Source organism: Pithys albifrons, chromosome 1 (assembly GCF_047495875.1).
Source record: "Pithys albifrons albifrons isolate INPA30051 chromosome 1, PitAlb_v1, whole genome shotgun sequence".
In the NCBI taxonomy this organism is placed as follows: Eukaryota; Metazoa; Chordata; class Aves; order Passeriformes; family Thamnophilidae; genus Pithys; species Pithys albifrons.
Genome location: NC_092458.1, coordinates 116,878,722 through 116,898,001, shown reverse-complemented (window position 1 = coordinate 116,898,001; position 19,280 = coordinate 116,878,722). Strand labels below are relative to the sequence as shown.

Here is a 19,280-nt window from a genome sequence, read left to right as displayed (position 1 = left end):
GGAATGGCTTCACATCAGGAAAAATCAGATTCTCAAATAAATCTGCCTCTATTTAGGGTGATTGGAAAGGACCAACACCTCCCAGTCCATCACACTTGGGAGCTTTTCATTGATGGCTGAGACACAACAGTATTTTCCTGCACTGGGGGCTCCAGCAGAGCTGGGGTTGCTCTTTGGACACAGGTTGGAGGGACAGGACAAGGGGGAATGGCTTCACTCCAGGAAAGAGGGATTTAGATGGGACCTGGGGAAGGAATTCCTCCCTGTGAGGGTGGGGCAGTCCTGGAATGGATTTCCCAGAGGATACCCCAACTCCTGCCAGTGTCCATGGCCAGGCTGGAGCCACCTGGGATAGTGGAAGGTGTCCCTGCCCCAGCACAGTTTGGAACAAGATAATCCTTTAGATCCCTTCCAACCCCCAACATTCTCTGATTCTACAATTCATTCTTATATTCAAACACCTCTGAAAGCACTTTGGATCTTATAGTATCAAACCCTGAAGAAAAACTATGGCTTGCTTGGGGTTTTGCCTCCCTTTTTTTCCCCCTCCCCTTCACAAACACAGAGAGAACAGAGCAGAGCCAGAGAAAACCTCCTCACTTCTGCTCAGGACTGGATGCACTGGACATGCCAACATTTTCTCCACTGGCATCTGGCAGGGAAGCAAAAATAACCCCACTCAGTGGCTTCACCACCATAAATCTTGGAAAGCTCTTCCCAAAAAACGAGCCATGGACACATTGTGTGTGTCACCAAAGGGATGAAGGAAGGGCAGGAGGAGAGAGCGGGGAGGAACAATCTCCCCAGCCCATGGGGAGGGACCTCAGCATGTCCTCACACCCAGGGACACTCCATGGAACTCGGAGACTCCTGCAGGGAACATCCCTGAACATTGGAAGGATTCTCAGAGGCTGAGAATAAAATCCACACCCCGGAAAAAAGGCTGCATTTCAACAGGGTGTCTTTTAGTTCCTTTCACATCCTCTCCTCAAGTTTTATTTGGAAATATTGCGTTTATTTCACAAATAAACACAACCTGAAACTTACAACCATCAATTCAACACTTTCACTCTCTTTTCCTAAGTTTTAATTGGAAATACTGTGCTTATTTCAGAAATAAACACAACCCAACACTTACAACCATCTAACACTTTCTTCCCTAAAATTTTAATTGGAAATACTGTGCTTATTGCAGAAACACAACCATTAATTCAGCACTTTCTCTCCTCCAGTTTTAATTGGAAATATCACATTTATGTCACAAATAAACCCAACCCAACACTCACAACCAGCAACTCAGTAACAACCCCCCAACTGAACATATTCCCACTGTCCATTGTGGAAAAAATGGTATGAAACTTTTAAAAGCTCCTACAGAAAACAATGAGAAAAGCACTACCCTGAGCTCTTACAAACCAGATTCCCTCCCAGCAAATATTCCACTGGAGTGACCTGAGCTGGATCATTTTTGCCTTTCTCAACAGCCAATTTGGAGAAGTCCAAATGCAGAACAACTTTTCTGTGGGTTTTCATTCTCCAGTAAGAGATCAAGATTAAAGCAGCTCGACTTTAAAAGACAAAATAAAGGTCAAAAAATCAGCTGCGTCTCTATTAGAAAAATAAAATTACCACGTGCAACAGAAGGTAAGAGCTGGGAAAAGTCCACTGGGAGCAGGAGAGGCTGATGTCGAGGACCAGCAGCCAAGATAAGCACAGTCCACTGGATCATTTCTGGAGAGAAACCACCAAACCAACCTCTCTTGTTACCCCTGTCTCCCATTTCCCTCATTTTTCAGGAGAGGCATTGAAAAGGCACAGGGTTTCCTAGAGGGAAACTGTTCCCTTTGGATTCCCAAGCTGGACTTTACCTAAAGGCACCAACTCTAAAGGGAATTCCCAGAGTGCACCATCAGGAGACTGGGAAATGAGTCTATACAAATTCTGAGCATTCCTTAGGAGGACCTTCAGGACCCACCCACAGCAGGTCCAACCAGCCTTTAGGAGACACAAAACACCTCCCAACTCCAAACACCATTCATAGCACAGTAATAAACCCCCTTCAGACACAGCCATGAGCACCTTCCACAGGTCCCACAGACAGGGGCATCTTCTCTGTTATTGTGTCTCAGAAACATCAGCCTGGGATACTCCCTGTGCTGGACACCATGGACAAGATTCTGGGGCCCAGAATCATCACCCAAGGTGCCCCCGCAGGGACTGTGACCCCCACAAAGAGCACCTTTTCCTGGAGTGAAGCCATTCCCCCTTGTCCTGTCCCTCCAACTCCTGTCCAAAGAGCATCCCCAGCTCTGCTGGAGCCCCCAGTGCAGGAAGATGCTGTTGTGGCCGAGCCATCAATGAAAAGCTCCCAAGTGTGATGGGCTGGGAGGAGTTGAGCCTTTCCAATCACCACAAATAGAGGCAGATTTATTTAGGAATCTGATTTTTCCCCCTGTTCTTGCTGTGATGCAGTGAGTGCTGTCCTGATCCAGGCAAAGACCCCTTGGGGAGGCAGGGCTGGGACTGCAATGCCATGCCCTGGGAATCACCACACCTGGGAATCCATGGGATGCTCCCTGAGCCACATAGACACCTCATCAGCCTCTCCAGGACACCCACAGCCACCTCCAGAGAAAGGAGCAGGCTGGCATGGAAGGGAGAGGGAGATAAAACACCATGGTCAGTGCTGAGATGGAAAGGATTGAGTGTCCCAACATCCCAGCAGGTCCTGGGCACAAAAGTCTTGGTGCAGGTTCTGCCAAAAAGGCTGGAAGATGCCAAAAAAGCACTGCTGGCAAAGGATGAAAGACCTGCCAAATCCTCCTCTGCCACCAAACAAGAGGAAACAACAGGCTAAGGTTGGAGCCCAGGAAAAGGTACTGCCCCCAGAGCACTGAACAGGCTCCCAGCAAGGAGGTGACACCCTGAGGGACCTCCAGGACAACATTCTCAGGGACTTGGTGGGAATTTGGGGTGTCCTGGGCAGGGCCAGGGTCAATGAACCCTTCCCAGTCAGCACATTGTGTGATAACACTGCAGGAAATCAGGCCAGGACACACTGAGTGTGCCTGGAACGCCAAGAATGCTCTTCCTCCTTCCACTATTTATCCTGGTGGCAAATCCCAATGCCCTCAATTCCCCTCACAGAGAGTTTCCAAAGAAGAGTTGGCATTAAAACCACTTGGAGCCTCAAAGGGAGAACCTTCATCCCAGTAGGGATGTGATGGAGAGGGAAGAAAAGCCAAGATGCAGCTTGGGTTGGGCAAGGGGAGCAAGGAAGAGCTTTATGTTCCTTTAAAATCATCCTGTACCATATATATAAAAAATGTCTATATTTGTACAGCTATAATATTATATATAAATATATATTTTATATATTACATATATTTTTATATATAGAAATATATACACACACATATGGATTTTCAGCTACTCTTTGCAATTGTCCCCATAAAAATCTGAACCAAAAGCAACTTCCCAGCACTTTGTGGCTGGTTTTTGGGACCCTGTGCAGAACAATGGCAGGATCTCCAGGAAAAGCCACACGCAGATAAAAGTCAGGGGGAAACATCCAACCCACACAAATCCCGCAGGCTCAGGAATTCGTTCTTAAAAATGGGGCACTGAGTCCAAACTGAAAATGCAACTTTTTGGACTCAGAAGCCAAATCCTCCTGTTACTGTCTTGGAAGGCTGAAAACACAAGTCCTTAAAAACTGGAGTGTGTTGGAATTGGTTTAATAACCCAAAGCTCATTCAAATGCAAATCTCAGAGCTAAAATAGAGAGAAAAACTTCATTTTCCTTCTGATGTCAGAAATGAGTTGCTGGGATTTTTCAAAAACAAAACAAAATAAAAACAAAACAACAAACAAAAAGAATCTGAACAACTTAACCTCCATCAGTTAAAAGCCACTTGGAAATCCTGGACCAGGAGAACCCTCAATTTTTGCATGGCAAGGACAAAATAAATGCCCAGTGCCAGGGCAGGTCTGAACCATCACACTGTGCCCATGTTTGGATTAAAGCTCTTTTTTTCCCCTCAAACCTGAACTTCCACACCCCATAAGCAACAGGGGGTTTTTTTAAAGCACATTCCAAGCTTCCCTCAAACAGTTCCAGTCAAAACAGCAGCAGATTTTAATTCCATCAGGAATGTGAGCACCTCATTAAAGAGCTCCCTAATTACAAGGAACATGCCCAGGCCACAGATTCAGTGGCATCTTCATCTGGGATATCATTTCGAAGGAACAGCAGCAACTTCTGGGAGAATCCCTGAGTTGGTGCCCTGCACAAAGCTCTGTGTGCCCAGCTGAGCTCAGGGCACAGACTCAAATAAACACATCCCAAACTCCCACCAACCCACTGGTGGGGAGGAACTTCCAGCCAAGGGCAAGGAATGCAGCAACTCCCAAGGAAACTGGAAGTTTGAAAGCAAAAAACACACTGATCAACCAGAGGAAAAGCTCCTCAAGATGAGTCTAACCCAGACTGGGATAATGGATTTTATTTTTCAGGAGTTTTCCTGCTGGTTTCCACTTGGGGAGGCTGCAAATTTCAGAACCTGCAAGCACAGGAAAATCCCTGAGCTCCTGCTTCAATAAAGCCCCAAACAGCAGAGCAGGAATTGCAGTGCTGAAGGCAGGGAATGACCTTGGAGGGAAAAGCAAGGACACACTTCTGAGCAGAATAAAGGGAAAAAAGAGAAGGACCTTAAAAAAGGAGCCTTAGGAGACCCCCAGAGGGGAACATGCTTTGGAGCTGAGTTCAAGAATATCCAAATAAACTGGAGACTGGAAAGAACAGGAAGAAAGGGCAGGCAAAGCAAAGCTTTCTGCAGATTTTCCTGAAATTCTTATGGCATCCTAATAAATGTGGCTCTAAACACACAGAAAACAGGCACTGGTTTAGTTTCCTTGCTCAGGATCTGTGCCTGCTCGGGCTCTGCCCCAGCACAGGAGCCATCCCAGCAGATCTGCAGCATCTCCAGGGGAATAAAAGTTAATAAACCTTATCAGGAACCTGCCAACACCACAGCACAAATTCCACCTGGAGTACAAGGGATATCCAAGAGCAAAAAGCCTCTCCGGAATCACTGAGTGGAGCAGGACTCAGAGCACACAGGGACGTGTCCCAACCAGCTGCAGCCACAGCCAGGCAGAATTTGGCTTCCTTTGTTCACCTCTGTGTGCTGGTTCAGGCTTGCTGGGGCAGGAGGAGACACCCAGGGAGGGCTCTGGCCTCATCCTGGGCAAGGAAACACAGATCCCCCCTGGAACTACTGAGGGAGCAGCAGCCAAGGCAAGGAAGGGCAGGGATTGCTCAGGGAGAGCCACAGGATGTCACTCCCCACTTGGCAAATAACACACCTGGCCTGAGCACCAAATCCCAGAAACACAGAGATGAGCAAAACTCACAGGGCAGAACGGGGTGAAGAAACGGAGAGATGGAGCACCTGGGAGGGAAAAACAAAACAAAAACCAAAAACAAACAAAAAACCCCCAAACAAACAAAAATGAAAACAAAAAAAAACCAAAACAAAAAACCAAACGAAAAAAAGTGAGGAATTGGAAGGAAGGAGCTCAGAGCTTGGGGTGGAAGGCAGAAAACACCCCCAAAGACAAGGAGGGACTGAATTAAACACAGAGGGGGCAGAAAACACCCCTAAAGCCAAAGAGGGAGGGAATTGAACACAGAGTGGGGAGAAAACACTCCCAAAGACAAGGAGGGACTGAATTAAACACAAAGTGGGCAAGAAATACCCCCCAAGACAAGGAGGGAGGGAATTGAACACAGAGCAGGAGCCAAGTGTGGCTCCCCCAAAAAGCAGCAGGATGGACTCCCAGGGCACATCCCACTGCAGTGTCTGCCAGACTGACCAAGCAGGAATTCTGACCAAGGAGGAGCCAGGAGGGACAAACCACAAGGACAGAAAAGGCAGAGCCACAGCAGGAGGGACCTGCACTCAGATCTGCAGCCAGGGCAGGAGCACAGGTAGATCGGGAGCCCAAGATCTGGGCAATTCCTTCTACTCTGTGAACGTGGCTGAAAGTGTAAAAACCCCAATCAAACTATATTAAGAACTCCCAAAAATGGAAGGACTGTGTTGTTACTCCATCTCAGCCAGAAGTCAGGCAGATTTTACTTCTAATTTCAGCTGGTTTGAAATGAAGCAAGGAAGGGACAGCACCTCCAGACAGCCCAAAGGAGCTCAGACTGACCAGGGCAGAGCTGCCAGAACTGGGAATCTCCAAGGCAGCAGCTGTGCCATCCCAAGGGCTGGAGGCTGTGCCTGGGGCAGAGCTGGAGCCCAGGAGAGCCTGGCATCTGTGCCCAGCCTGGCATCCCTTCCCTCCCAGCACAGACACCAAAAACTCAGGAGAAAAGGCAGGGAAGGTTTGATTCCAGGGGGAGGTCCCCAATCCACTGCAGGGATTTACATGGTCCAGACTGAAGTCCAGGCTTTAGGACAGGTTAGAACAGACACAGAACCACAACTTCGTCCTCTCTGGCAAACAGAAACAGGTCTTAAAAAGGACATTTTAGGCCATCACCAAAAACTGTAAAGACATACCAAGTGCTTTGGTAAAGCAGGGCCAAGAATTCCACATAAAACAATCCTCAGTTCCCAGATTTATGAAGTTTGTAGCATAAATACCTGTGAGAAATCCCAAGCTGAGGTGATGTGTGGTCAGACAGAGCTCTGCACGTTCTGTATCCCAACCGAGGTTTATTAACCACCAGCAGCCCAATCAGGCAACCCTGAACTCCAAACAAGCCCCTGGGAATGGCCAACACCTGGGAGAAATCCAGCCACTCCCTGCCCAGCTGCCCCTGGAATTCCAAATTAATGAATTCCCTGCAAAGCAGCCACGGGGATGGAGGAAAACAGCACAGAGAAATGTCAAAGGGTTTCTGGTGCAACAAAACACATATTTTTGGGGAAAAACCCTCTTTGTGTATCAGTGTGGCAGAAAGACAGTCCTTTTTCTGGCAATGCCAGGATGGATCTGCCATGGGGAGGGATGGGACAACCTCAGGGAGCTGCAGCACAAACATAGAATGGATTGGGTTGGAAAAGCCCTCTGAGATCATCAAGTCCAACCCTTGGTCCAACTCCAGTCCCTTTACCAGATCATGGCACTCAGTGCCACAGCCAATCACCATCCATGTCCAATTCCCCATCCCTGGAGGGTTTTCAACTGAGCTTGGCCGTGACACTGAGTGCCATGATCTGGTAAAGGGACTGGAGTTGGACCAAGGGTTGGACCTGATGATCTCAGAGGGCTTTGCCAATCCAGTGATTCCACGGATGTGGCACTGAGTGAGAAACCACCACATCTTGATCCAACCCCACTGTGATCACCAGCCCAGGGCACGGAGTGCCCTGGGCTGGTGATCACAGTGGGGTTGGATCAAGGGTTGGACTTGATGACCTCAGAGGTCTTTTCCAACCCAATCCATTCTATGATTCCACAATTAATCACTGCATTACACACTGCATTAAACAGTCTTATCAGCTGTATTTTAGGTTTAAATATATTTTAAACTTCTTCACCTGCTGGGTTTGTCTCTGTAGAGCCCTCCCAGAGATGAAGTATCTGCAGAAAGTTTGGAGAAAAGGTGTTTACACCCAGACACCTCCACCCTGACCAAGAATTCCAGCTGGAATAAACAGTTTGCTCCTCACCCCCTTCAAAATTCTATCATTTAAGGCTCCCAACTCCAAGCATTTAAAGGAATTTTGCATAAAGATATCAAAGCCACTGCAATGGCTGCCAAAACTCATCTCCCAATACAGCAGCCAATGGGTTTATTCTGCTGGAACTGTGCAAGGGAACTCTGTGATCTTTTCCTTTTATTCCTCCTTTTTAGCTGGATAAAAACCAAACCAAAGTGACAGGAAAAAAAGCAATTCCAAGCTTTACATCCTAAACTAATCCTATGGCTCCTAAGCATTGCCTGCAGCAGTTCTGTGCCAACACACCCAGGAATTAGCTGTAATAAAGGAATATTGGGAACTAAACCTGAGTCAGTGTTTCCTGTTGCCACTTCAGTTCTGGAATTCTGAGGACAAAGTTGTGCCCAAAAGCTCCCAAAGTGCCCCAAAATGCCCCAAACTGCCCCAAGTCTGGACAAACAAAGGGCATTCAGCTAAAATTCCATTCCTGGGGACACCAGCAGGGGCTTTCTGGAAAAATCCTCCTTTCCAGAGCCTGAGCAGCCCCTGGGGGTGTTTCCAGCTCTCTGGAATCCCAGTGGGTGCAGATCCTGAGGGCAGCCCCAAATTCCAGAGGAATTATTGAATTAAAGGGATATTATTGATACCCTGACCCCCAACTTGTCCCCTGAGTGTCACACACTGCCCAGCACGGGCTGAGATCCAATTAATTAAATAAATTCAAAGGCCTCTGAGCCACAAACCAAGAGAAGGGCTTGCTCAGCCCATTTTGAACCTCAAATTCTCTCATTCCCTCTCTCTTTTCCTGCTGATATTTGACCAAATCCCTGACACAACTGAGCACTTACATCCCAGCTGGTCCCAACAAACCAGCAGAGTGCTGGGCACACCCCACACCCCCCAGTGACCAGGGCAGGGAGTTCAGGGTACCCCACAGATTAACCCACTTTCTCCAGCCCTGACGTTCAAATTCACAGCTTTAATTAACTGCAGAAATTAAATTACAGGAAAGGAAAGGAGGCTCCTGACATCCCTCAGGGATTACAAGCTCCTGAAGAAGAGCAAGAGCTCCAAAAACCTGGCCTGGAGCAGCAGGACCCAAGATGTTCTAAAAATAAATTTCCAGCTAAGGGGATAAAATTCCTTGGATCAGCCTGTTCCTTACTGCTCAGCACTTGGGAGTTCAACACCGGTTTTTATCCAAGGAAATGAACTCTGGGGTCTTTCCCATAGGAAAAGGGGTTTCAGCACCCCAAAAACCAGGGGGAGCTCCAGCCTTGGCACTGGGGATTCTCAGGAGACGAGAGAGAGCCAACCAGGCTGGCAAAGCCAAACTTGGCATTTTATCTTCAATATAAGGCAGGAAATCTCCTCAATAATGAAGGAATGGACAGCTGAGGATTTACTGCTGATTGATCCCATCCTGCCAAAGGATCCACTGCAAATGGAATGATGAATCCTGCCCACAATGCCAGGGACCCACTGCCACCAGACTCTGTTCAAAGCAAACTCTGAAATTCCAGACAAGCAACCCCATCAGGGAGAATGAATAACAACCCCCTGGGCTGATGTTGTGGAGGTTCCCCCATTGTGCCCCACCCAGGCAGAGTTTGGGACTATAAATGCAAATATCTTATTTCTCAGAAAAAAATGCAACGTTTCCAAAGCTCTCTCTGCCAAGACATAAATCAGCAGTGGCTTGAAAATATTTTAATAATTTTAGCAGCCTTTTACAACATGTAAATCAAAGTTTCAGTCTATTATAGAAAGAAATATCGCTGAAAATCCAGGGCTTTTTCTGGGCTGTTTGTGACCCTTTTCTTTAAGCATTTCCCCCATTGAAGAGAAGACAAAATGGTTTGCATTGTGTGAGCTCCAGTTATAATTTCCAGCTGTGTCAAAACTTGAACAGCCCAAAAGCAGGAAATCCAAAGAGGAAATTCCATCGTCAGTTCCTGAATTTTGTAACTCCAACGTTCTTCCAAAAACTGGACCTTAAAGGAATTCTGGGACTGTTTTCTGGAGCCTTACCTGATGTCCTCAAGTAGCTCACATTCTGCTTGGTGCTTGGCCTGAAGTTTTGTCATCTGCTCAATCTGGATGTTTTTGAGCTCTTGTGTAACTTTCACCTACAAAAATAAACAAAGTGAAACAGTTTCTGTATTTCAGTCACATTTCGCCAACAAAACAAACAGCCCCACTCTGAAAGGCTTCAGAAAGTCGGTATTTTATTTTCAGTGTAGCTTCCCTTGGGGATCCTGGAGCTGAAATTTCAATACTTTGGGCATTAATTGATAACTGGGCATTAATACTTTGGGTATTAATTGATACGTTGCACCAACATATTGAAAATTATTCTGGAAGGGAGCCCTGGAACTGCTGTTACAAACCAAGAGGTCTTGGCATTTAAGCCCTTAGTGATCCCAGGGAATCCAGGGACGAGCCTCAAAAACGATCTGGAGATATAATAAATTCCTGAGGACAGAAAGGCCAAATAGTTCCTGCACTGGGGGAAGAGGGAGGAAAAATTCCACTTCCCTTTTCTTCATGAGCCACGAAAAAAAACCCCTAAATCTCATCAGCTCCTGTTTTAACTCTGAAAACCACCCCAGAACAAAAGCACCATCACAGCCCATCCAGGCAGGTTTTTCATCCCATGCAGGCAGGTTTTTCATCCCATCCAGGCAGGTTTTCCATCCCAGGTTTCTCACCTGGTGCCAATGTCAGAAGCCACAGATGTGCCCCTGAGTTGAAGCACAAAAAGTGTCTATTTTTTTAACGGGAGTTTTCAGCTTTTTTGTTTTAATCTGTGTGTGGAAAACACCTCCTCAAAAGTAAATAAACCCACAGGAGCCACGTAATGGAAATAACCCCAAGTGGGGGCAAAGAGCGACACTCGAGTGAGAGAAATAAAGAAATAAAACCTGAAACTGAACTGGTTTGATTTGACAAAGGCAAAGGGGACAGGAATGAGCCCAGCAGGGACTGCCCTGCCAGGGATGCTCAGGGCATGGCAGGGATTTGTGCCCTTCCCACACTTCCAGTTATCCAGGTGCCCACCTGGCAATGCCCTGCAATGTCCTCCCTGCCTGGAATCCCCAAACCTGGTGGAATCGGGATGTGCATTTTGGCCCACACTGCCCAACAACCCCACCATGGGGGAGGCACAGATGCCAATCCTAAACTCCAAATCCCAACCCCCAAACCCCAAACTCCAAACCCCGAATCCCAAACCCCAAACTCCAAACCCCGAATCCCAAACCCCAAACCCCAAATTCCAAACCCCAAATCCCAAACCCCAAACTCCAAATCCCAAATCCCAAATCCCAAACCCCAACTCCAAATCCCAACCCCCAAACCCCAAACCCCAAACCCCAAATGCCAACACCAAATCCCAAACCCCCAACCCTGCACGGCTCCTTCCCCCAGGGCGTGCCGGGGAGCGGCTTCTCCATCCTCAGCCCTGCTTTGCTCCAGCTCTCCTTTACCTCCATGAGCCAAATAACTACTCCCCAAATCACCCCACCACCTGCCCACCCGGCCAAGCCACCCTGGGAATGGCCTTTTTTCCAAAGCCACATTCCGTCCCCCTCTGTCCCCACACTCAGAGCAGCCCCTCTGGCTCCCACGGCCCTGCGGACCAAAGTGGAGATCCCACAGTCCCTGCAGGCTGTTCCCACCACACCGGGAGTGTGAACGGGCTGAGCCCGCCCGGCTGTGCCCACTCCGCTGTGCCGGGATGCTCCTCATGCCTGCTCCGTGCCCCGCTCCGCATCCCTGTACCCTGCCCTGCTCCCCATGCCTGCTCCGTGTCCTGCTCCGTGCCCCGCTCCGCATCCCTGTGCCGTGTCCTGCTCCTGCTCCGCATCCCTGCTCCGTGCCCCGTTCCGCATCCCTGTGCCCCGTTCCGCATCCCTTCTCCGTGTCCTCCTCCCCATCCCCGCTCCACATCCCTGCGCCGTGCCCTGCTCCCCATCCCTGCTCCGCGTCCTGCTCCCCATCCCTGCTCCGTGCCCCGCTCCTCCTCCGCGGCACCAGCGCATCCATCCCTGCCACCGCCGGTGCCACCCCATCCCTGCCACCCATCCCTGCCACCGCCGGTGCCACCCCATCCCTGCCACCCCATCCCTGCCACCGCCGGTGCCACCCCATCCCTGGCACCCCATCCCTGCCAGCAGCGGTGCCACCCGATCCCCAGCCCTGCCAGCGCCAGTGACGGTACCAACACCATCCCTGCCACTGCCAGTGCCACCCCATCCCCATCCCTGCCAGCGCCGGGCCTCCAAAACACACCCGGTGCCCCCCAACCCTGCACGACCCCAAAGTGTCCCCTTCGCAGCCCCCGAGCCCCTCCAGCCCTTCCCAGCGCCGCTTCCCACGGAAACACCCCCGGGGGCCCCCGACCCAGCGCTGCCCCCCGGCACCCCCTCCCTGCCCTGTTCTGCCTCCATCCCACCCCCCCCCCCATCTCCACTTCCCACCCCCCAGACCCTCCTCCATCATCCACCTTGCAGGTCCCCCCTCCCCACAGCACCACCTCCGCCCTGCGCCCCCCAATTCCCTCCCAACCCTCTGCTCTCCCTCTCCCACCCTGCCTGCAGCCCCCTCGGGCCCCCTCCCCACCCCAGCCCACCCTCCCCAAGCCCCCCATCCCACCCCATCCCACCTCCCCCGGCCCCCCAGCCCACCTGGGACCACCCTCCTCGTGGTCGACTGCAAAGTGCTGCGGGGGGCAGGGGCATCAGTGCCCCCTCCCCAGCCCAGCCCAGCCCACAGCATCCCACCTCCCCAGCCCACCGCATCCCACCCTCTCCAAGCCCCCCATCCCACCTCCCCCGGCCCCCCATCCCAACCCAGGGTGGTCCCACCTTCCTCGGTGGCGGCTGCGTAGTGCTGCGCGGGGCAGCCGCATCAATGCCCCCTCCCCACTGCATCGCACCCTCCCCATTCCCAAGCCCCCCATCCCACCTCCCTAAGCCCCCATCCCACCTCCCCAAGCCCCCCAGGTCACCCCGGGGGTCGCACCTTCCTCGGCGGAGGCTGCGTGTTGCTGCGCGGGGCAGGGGCATCAATGCCCCCTCCCCACCGCATCCCACCGCATTCCACCGCATCCCACCCTTCCCAAGCTCCCCATCCCACCTTCCCAAGCCCCCCATCCCACCCCAGAGTGGTCCCACCTTCCTCGGCGGAGGCTGCATGGTGCTGCGCGGGGCAGCCGTATCACTGCTCCCTCCCCACCGCATCCCAACGCATCCCACCCCCTCCCACCCTCCCCAAGGCCCCCAGCCCACCCTCCCCAAGCCCCCTAGCCCAGCCGGGGGTCGCACCTTCCTCGGCGGAGGCTGCATGGTGCTGCGCGGGGCAGCCGCATCAATCCTGCCCCGGCGGCGGGAGGAGGAGCAGGCGCAGCGGGCGGGGAGGGAGGGAGCGGGCTGGAGGCCGCCTCTTCCTCCCGGGCGGCGCAGCGGCGGCGCGGAACGGGAAAGGGAGGGAGCGGGGGCGAAGGGAGGGGAGAAGCTCCGGGAGAACGGGGGGAGAGAGACGGAGAGAGGGGGGAAAGAAAAAGGCAGGAGAAAAATGAACGCCCGGAGCGGCGCGGGAGGCCCCGCGCGCCCTCCTGTGGCCGCGGCCGGTACTGCACCGCACAACGCACACCCCCCGGCGCCCTCCTGTGGCCACGGCCGGTACTGCATCGCACACCGCACACCCCCGGCGCCCTCCTGTGGCCACAGCCGGTACTGCATCGCACACCGCACACCGCCATGGGCGGGGTGGAGCAGGCACGGCGGGGCCGCCAGGGGGCGCCAGGGGACATGGGGGGGGTACATGGGGGGACATGGGACATGGGGAGACATGGGGGGGACATGGGGGGACATGAGGGGGGACATGAGACATGAGAGGAGACATGGGGGACATGGGGGACATGGGGGGACATGGGACATGGGGGGACATGGGGGAACATGGGGCATGGGGGACATGGGGAACATGGGGCATGGAGGACATTGGGGGGACATGGGGGGACATGGGGGACATGGGGGTACATGGGACATGGGGGGACATGGGGGACATTGGGGAGGACATGGGGGATATGGGACATGGGGGGACATGGAGGGAACATGGGGGGACATGGGGGGGCATGGGGGGGACATGAAGGGACATGGGACATGGGAGGACATTGGGGAGGACACGGGAGGACACGGGGGCACATGAGGGACACATAGGGGGGACATGGGACACGGGGAGTGGACATGGGGGGTCGTGAAGGGGGACATGGGGGACACGGGGGTACCTGGGGGGACATGAAAGACATGGGACATGGGGGGGACATGGAGGGGACATGAGAGGACATGTGGGGGGACATGGGAGGGCATGGGACACCGCAGGGACATGGGGGACGTTGGGGGAGCACGGAGAGGACATGGGGGGACATTGGAGACATGGGACATGGAGAGGGACATGGGGTGACGGACATGGAGGAGGACATGGGGAACATTGGGGGGACATGAGAAATACGGGACATGAGGGGACATGGGGGTACATGGGACACCAGCGGGGACATGGGGGGACATGGGGGGGGAGGGGACATGGGACACATGGGGACACAGGAGGGCATATGGGACATGGCGGGGACATGGGGGACATTGGAGGGACATGATGCTCTTAGCCGTGTCATGCTTTACTGGCTGTCAATTAAAGCCCCCTGACCCGGTGTGATTTGGGGGGTTTTACCCCCGCAGACCCGAAGTTCGGGGGCTTTGCCTCTCGGTTCTGCTGCAGTGAAACCTCTGCAACTTTGACGTGCATTTGGCCGCTTCCTGTACGCAAATTAGCAGGCACTTTGCAGGCAATTCCCATAATTGCATTTTCCCAAGTGCTGCTGCTGCTCCTTCTGCTTTATTATTGATGAGCTGCTTTACTCCAGCTCCCACAAATGACCTCTTGCCTTTAAAGATGCTTTAACCATCTTTAAAAAATAATAAAAAACCCACACTAAAATGCGACTTGAATTCTCCTTTCTCCTCCAGCTTTAGTTTATTTAGTGCTGCTAATTAGTCCAATTCCTTCCCCCCAGGAAACTTGAGATGATTAGTGGGACGTGGTGCATCAAGAGATGCTGTGAAAAGATGTTGCATCTCTTTATTTGGGCTGCATGACCTTCAGACTCCTGAAGTTGGTCTTCAAATGCCATTGCTGTGCCCAGGAAGTCCATCCAAAGCATTTCCTACACAGCATTTCCTTCCCATGTATAACTGGGAATGTGCTTTGGGAAGACAAAAGCATTGAGTGTAATCTTTATTTCATATATTTCATATCTATTTTTAATATATTTAATATATTATTTAAATATATCTAATATTTATTTATATTATATTTAACATATATTTTGCAGCTCCTGGTGCAACCTGTTGCTCAAAGCCAGGATGGGCAAATGGGAGGCACTGGAGGATGCAGAAGATTCTTCATGCAAACAGGAGAGGGGGAAAATGGTTTGGAAATAGCATTTTGTTATAGAGGGGGAAATTAAGTAGAATTGAGCCAGAAAAGCAAAATTTGGAGAGGAACTTGAAGGAATTGAGCTCACTGGAGTGCCACCCTCAGGCAAAGGGATTGTGTTGGATCCAGGCTCCTGGTGGGATCTCTGTGCCTCTGGTGGGATTTCTGTGCCTCTGGTGGGATCGCTGTGCCTCTGGTGGGATGGATCTCTGTGTCTCTGGTGGGATCTCTGTGCCTCTGGTGGGATCTCTATGCCTCTGGTGGGATTGCTGTGCCTCTGATGGGATCATTGTCCCTCTGGTGGGATGGATCTCTGTGCCTCTGGTGGGATCTCTGTCCCTCTGGTGGGATCACTGTGCCTCTTTATTCTTCCACCTGAATTTAATCCCTGGTGGGGTTTAACCCCCTCTTTGTGTTGGAGGGTCCTTGGCTGTCAGGATTCCCAGGATTCCCAGGATTCCCAGGATTGGCTGGCAGCAGAGCCAGCGTGCTGGGACCCACACTCCGGGCAGGGATCAGTGCCCGAGGCAGCTCCTGCTGCCAGAGCCTTGCCAGGGAAGCATTTCCAGCAGCAAATCCCAGCCTGTGCTGATACAGCACAACCTGCTGCTGACCTGGCAGGAGTTTCCTGGCAGAAGGATTTGCTCCTCAATAAAAGCCGTGGTGTGGTGGGAGGAGCTGCCAAAGGAGCAGCTGCTGGTCCGAGAGCTCCTGCAGAGCTTTCTCTGGGAAAGGCACCTTTTATATTAAATATATTATCTTAGAGTCAATATGTGTATGGGGGAGTGTCATGGAATCCCAGGATGGGTTGAGTTGGAAGGGACCTTAAAGCCCACCCAGTTCCACCCCTGCCATGGGCAGGGACACCTCCCACTATCCCAGGCTGCTCCAGCCTGGCCTTGGACACTCTCAGGGATGGGGCAGCCACAGCTTCTCTGCCCAACCTGTGCCAGAGCCTGCCCACCCTCCCAGCCAGGAATTCCTTCCCAATATCCCATCTATCCCTGCCCTCTGGCAGTGGGAAGCCATTCCCTGTGTCCTGTCCCTCCATCCCTGTCCCAAGTCCCTCTCCCACTCTCTTATGTAATAATATATGTTTTATATTGTATATGAATATATCTGAATGTATAAGAGTGTATTTTATATTAAAATTGAATTTATAAGTAATACAAATTAATTTATAGATAATATAATAATAATAGATACATAGAATCATAGAATTATTCACATTGGAAAGTACATCTAAGATCGTGTAGAGATAAAAGACTCAAAAGAAATGAAAATGCATCAGCGAAAGTATAAAAATTAAAAAAGGACAAAATTATCCATAATAATTATCCATAGTGTCCCGGGGGATGGCACAGCCTTTGCCTTCCCCGTTGCTCCAAGGAGCAGGTAAAGCCAGACACTGAGCCTGAGATTGTCTGATGGCCACAATTTTCTTCTGAGTCTTTCTTTCAGGGCTTCAAATGTCTCAGTGGCACCAAACCAGGTGTTTCCAGCCTCCCGATGGAACCACAAAATATCCAAAGCTGGAAGGGACCCCCAAAGATCAGCAAGTGCAGCTGCTGGGTCTGCACAGGACAGAGCCAGGAATCCCACCCAGGGCACCTCTCAGGCTGGGGCATCCCCACATCTGTTGGGGGACATTCCTTGCACCCCCTGCTTCCCAGGATGCAGTGAATTCCAGGAATGGTGGGTCCTGGTCTTGCCTTGGTTGCTCAAGTGATGCCCAAGAGCCTTCCCAGCACAGCTGCTCTTTTCCCAAGATTTCCTTCTAATTAATGAATTGATCTGTAATTTCACCTCTCGGCTCTTTCTCTGCACGTCCACCAGCAGGAAAATGCCAGGCTGGTGCTGGAGCCTCCAGGCTTTCCCCACGTGGGGGTGCCATGGGGATGGGAATCACTCGGTTCCTGCAGCCGTGGAGAAGGGAAAGGGGACATCCAAGCAGCTGGGACCAAAAACAATTAAAAAAAAAATAAAAAAAAATAAAATATATATATACACACATAATATATACATATGGATTGGGAAGACAAAGGTTCTTAAAGCACGAGTTCAAAAAGCAAGGAATTACATGGATGGGGAAAAATAAAGGTTCTCAATCCAGATATTTTCTGCATGCTTTGGCATTCCCCAGGGGAAGGGAAAATCCCTCTTTGGAGTTTGTTGTAAGCTGGTACAGACTGAGGGAACCTGGAAGGGGCAGTTCAGGAGCCCAGGGGATGGAACCAGCCTCTCCCGGGTTAATCTGGGGCAGAATGGCTTCTCCTGCAGCCTGTGGGGGACAGAGGTCCTGCTGAGCTGGAGCTGAGCCCATCCAGCCCTGCCACGTCCTGCCTGGGCCTGTTCCACCACATTTTGGGGAAGGCTGGTCCACCCCAGCAGCTCTGCTGTCCTGGCCTCTTCCCATCCCTCCCTTACAGTGTTTGCCACTGGGGTGAGACTGGGATTAATTTCCATGAGAACACACTGAAAGTGTAAATATCTCAGAGCAGGTTTGTGGGGTTTGTTTTCCTCTCAGAACTGGCAGCTTTCCTGCTCTCTTTCCTGGTTCCACATGACCAGACATGACCATGAGTGTCACCAGAGGCAGGAGGCACCTGCACCACTACAGCAGGGCTTGGTCTCTGCCCTCTGTCCCATCCTGGGCAGGGATCATGACTTTCCCAGGCTGTGCAGGTGCTTCGTGGTGCCTTCAAGTGGCTGTGACCCCTCTGTTGGTGTCCATCAGGTAAGTCCCAGCTCAGCCTCCTCCTCACACTGGTGTTGTCTCCCATCCTGGATCTGGGAGGTGAAGAGAGGAGCTGTCCACTGATGGGTGGGAGAGAACTTGTTGGTTTGCTGTGGGCTGGTGTAGAGTGGGACCCACATCTGGGGGGTTCCCACACCTGCCTTGGAAGTGCAAGGTGGTGTCAGACCCACAAACTCCTGCTCTGGACACAGATCTGATCCCAAAGCAGCGTTTCCCTGCTTTCCTTGGCATAGTCCCAGTGACCCTAGATGTCCTTGAGGTCAGGATGGGACTGTCCCCCCAGCCCAAGATATGCATTCCTGCCACAAATCCTGATAAATCCCAGTGCCTGTGGTGCATCACAGCTCCTTTCCCCCATCTCTGGTTACCGTGTAACTGCAAACTGGCTGGGGCACATTTCTGCCACCACACAGTTATCTGTTCCCTGCCTGCCCCATCACTGCCAGCCACATCCCTGCCAATCCCATCCCTGCCAATCCCATCCCTGCCAGCTCCATCCCTGCCTGCCCCATCCCTGCTAATCCCGTCCCTGCCTGCCCCATCCCTGCCAATCCCATCCCTGCCAATCCCATCCCTGCCAATCCTATCCCTGCCAGTCCCATCCCTGCCAACCCCATCCCTGCCTTCCCCATCGCTGCCTATCCCATCCCTGCCAGCCCCATCCCTGCCTGTCCCATCCCTGCCTGCCCCATCCCTGCCTTGGTGACCTCACAGGTCTTTTCCAACCTCAGCAATTTCATGATTCTAAAGTCCTTTCCAGCCCAAACCATTCCATGGTTCTATGATCCCTCCAGGGCAGCTGAGGAAAATTCCTTCTTGGACAGAGAGTGAGTGATCACCTGGAGGGACATTCTACAAAGATGTGGCTGAGAGCAGTTTTGGGGACCAGGAAGCAGGACCCGGGGCTGCTGTGTGGCTGGGAGAAGATGTGGGAAGCCGTTTCCCAGCTGCAGAGGGACAGGGGCCATGGGATTGCTTTCTGTGGGTGTTCAGGGAGGACAGCAGGCACCTCCAGCACTGGGTGGGGACTGGGGGCTGTAGGGGGAGCTGGCATGTGGTGGAGAGGTGGGATGTGGAGATGATGCTGTTGTTATCATCAGAGCACTGCCCTGCCCTGGGCTCGGCTGCACTGGGGCTGTATCAGCCCTCACCCTCTGGGCTGCACAGCCTGGGCTCCTCTCCAGCCTCCCCACATCCCAGTGCAGCCCAGTTATCAACCCCAGCCATCCCCACCACCCTGGCACCGAGTTCCTCCTGGTGCTTCACCCCTGTTCACCCTGGCCAGCCCGAGTGTCTCTGGTTGTGCTCCCTCCCTGCAGCGAGGGAAGGGGGGCAGGAGCAGGGTCCTT

The 19,280-nt window shown here is 52.1% G+C and overlaps 1 protein-coding gene across 3 annotated transcripts in view; it reads right to left on the bottom strand.

Annotated features, from left to right (window-relative positions):
* The window catches only part of FCHSD2 (FCH and double SH3 domains 2), a 95,142-nt gene extending 81,902 nt beyond the window's left edge, over positions 1 to 13,240 (bottom strand). For 2 of the 3 annotated variants that reach the window (XM_071564849.1, XM_071564858.1), the window contains exons 1-2: positions 12,857 to 12,891; positions 9,711 to 9,808 (exon numbers count right to left, since the gene is read on the bottom strand). In XM_071564849.1, coding sequence (XP_071420950.1) covers positions 9,711 to 9,808; positions 12,857 to 12,877 — 119 coding nt within the window. In that variant the 5' untranslated portion in view covers positions 12,878 to 12,891. Of the gene's footprint in view, positions 1 to 9,710; positions 9,809 to 12,856; positions 12,892 to 13,006 lie in introns of those variants that run through there. The other variant, XM_071564839.1, reaches the window with a different exon arrangement.
* Positions 13,241 to 19,280: the final 6,040 nt, after the last annotated feature.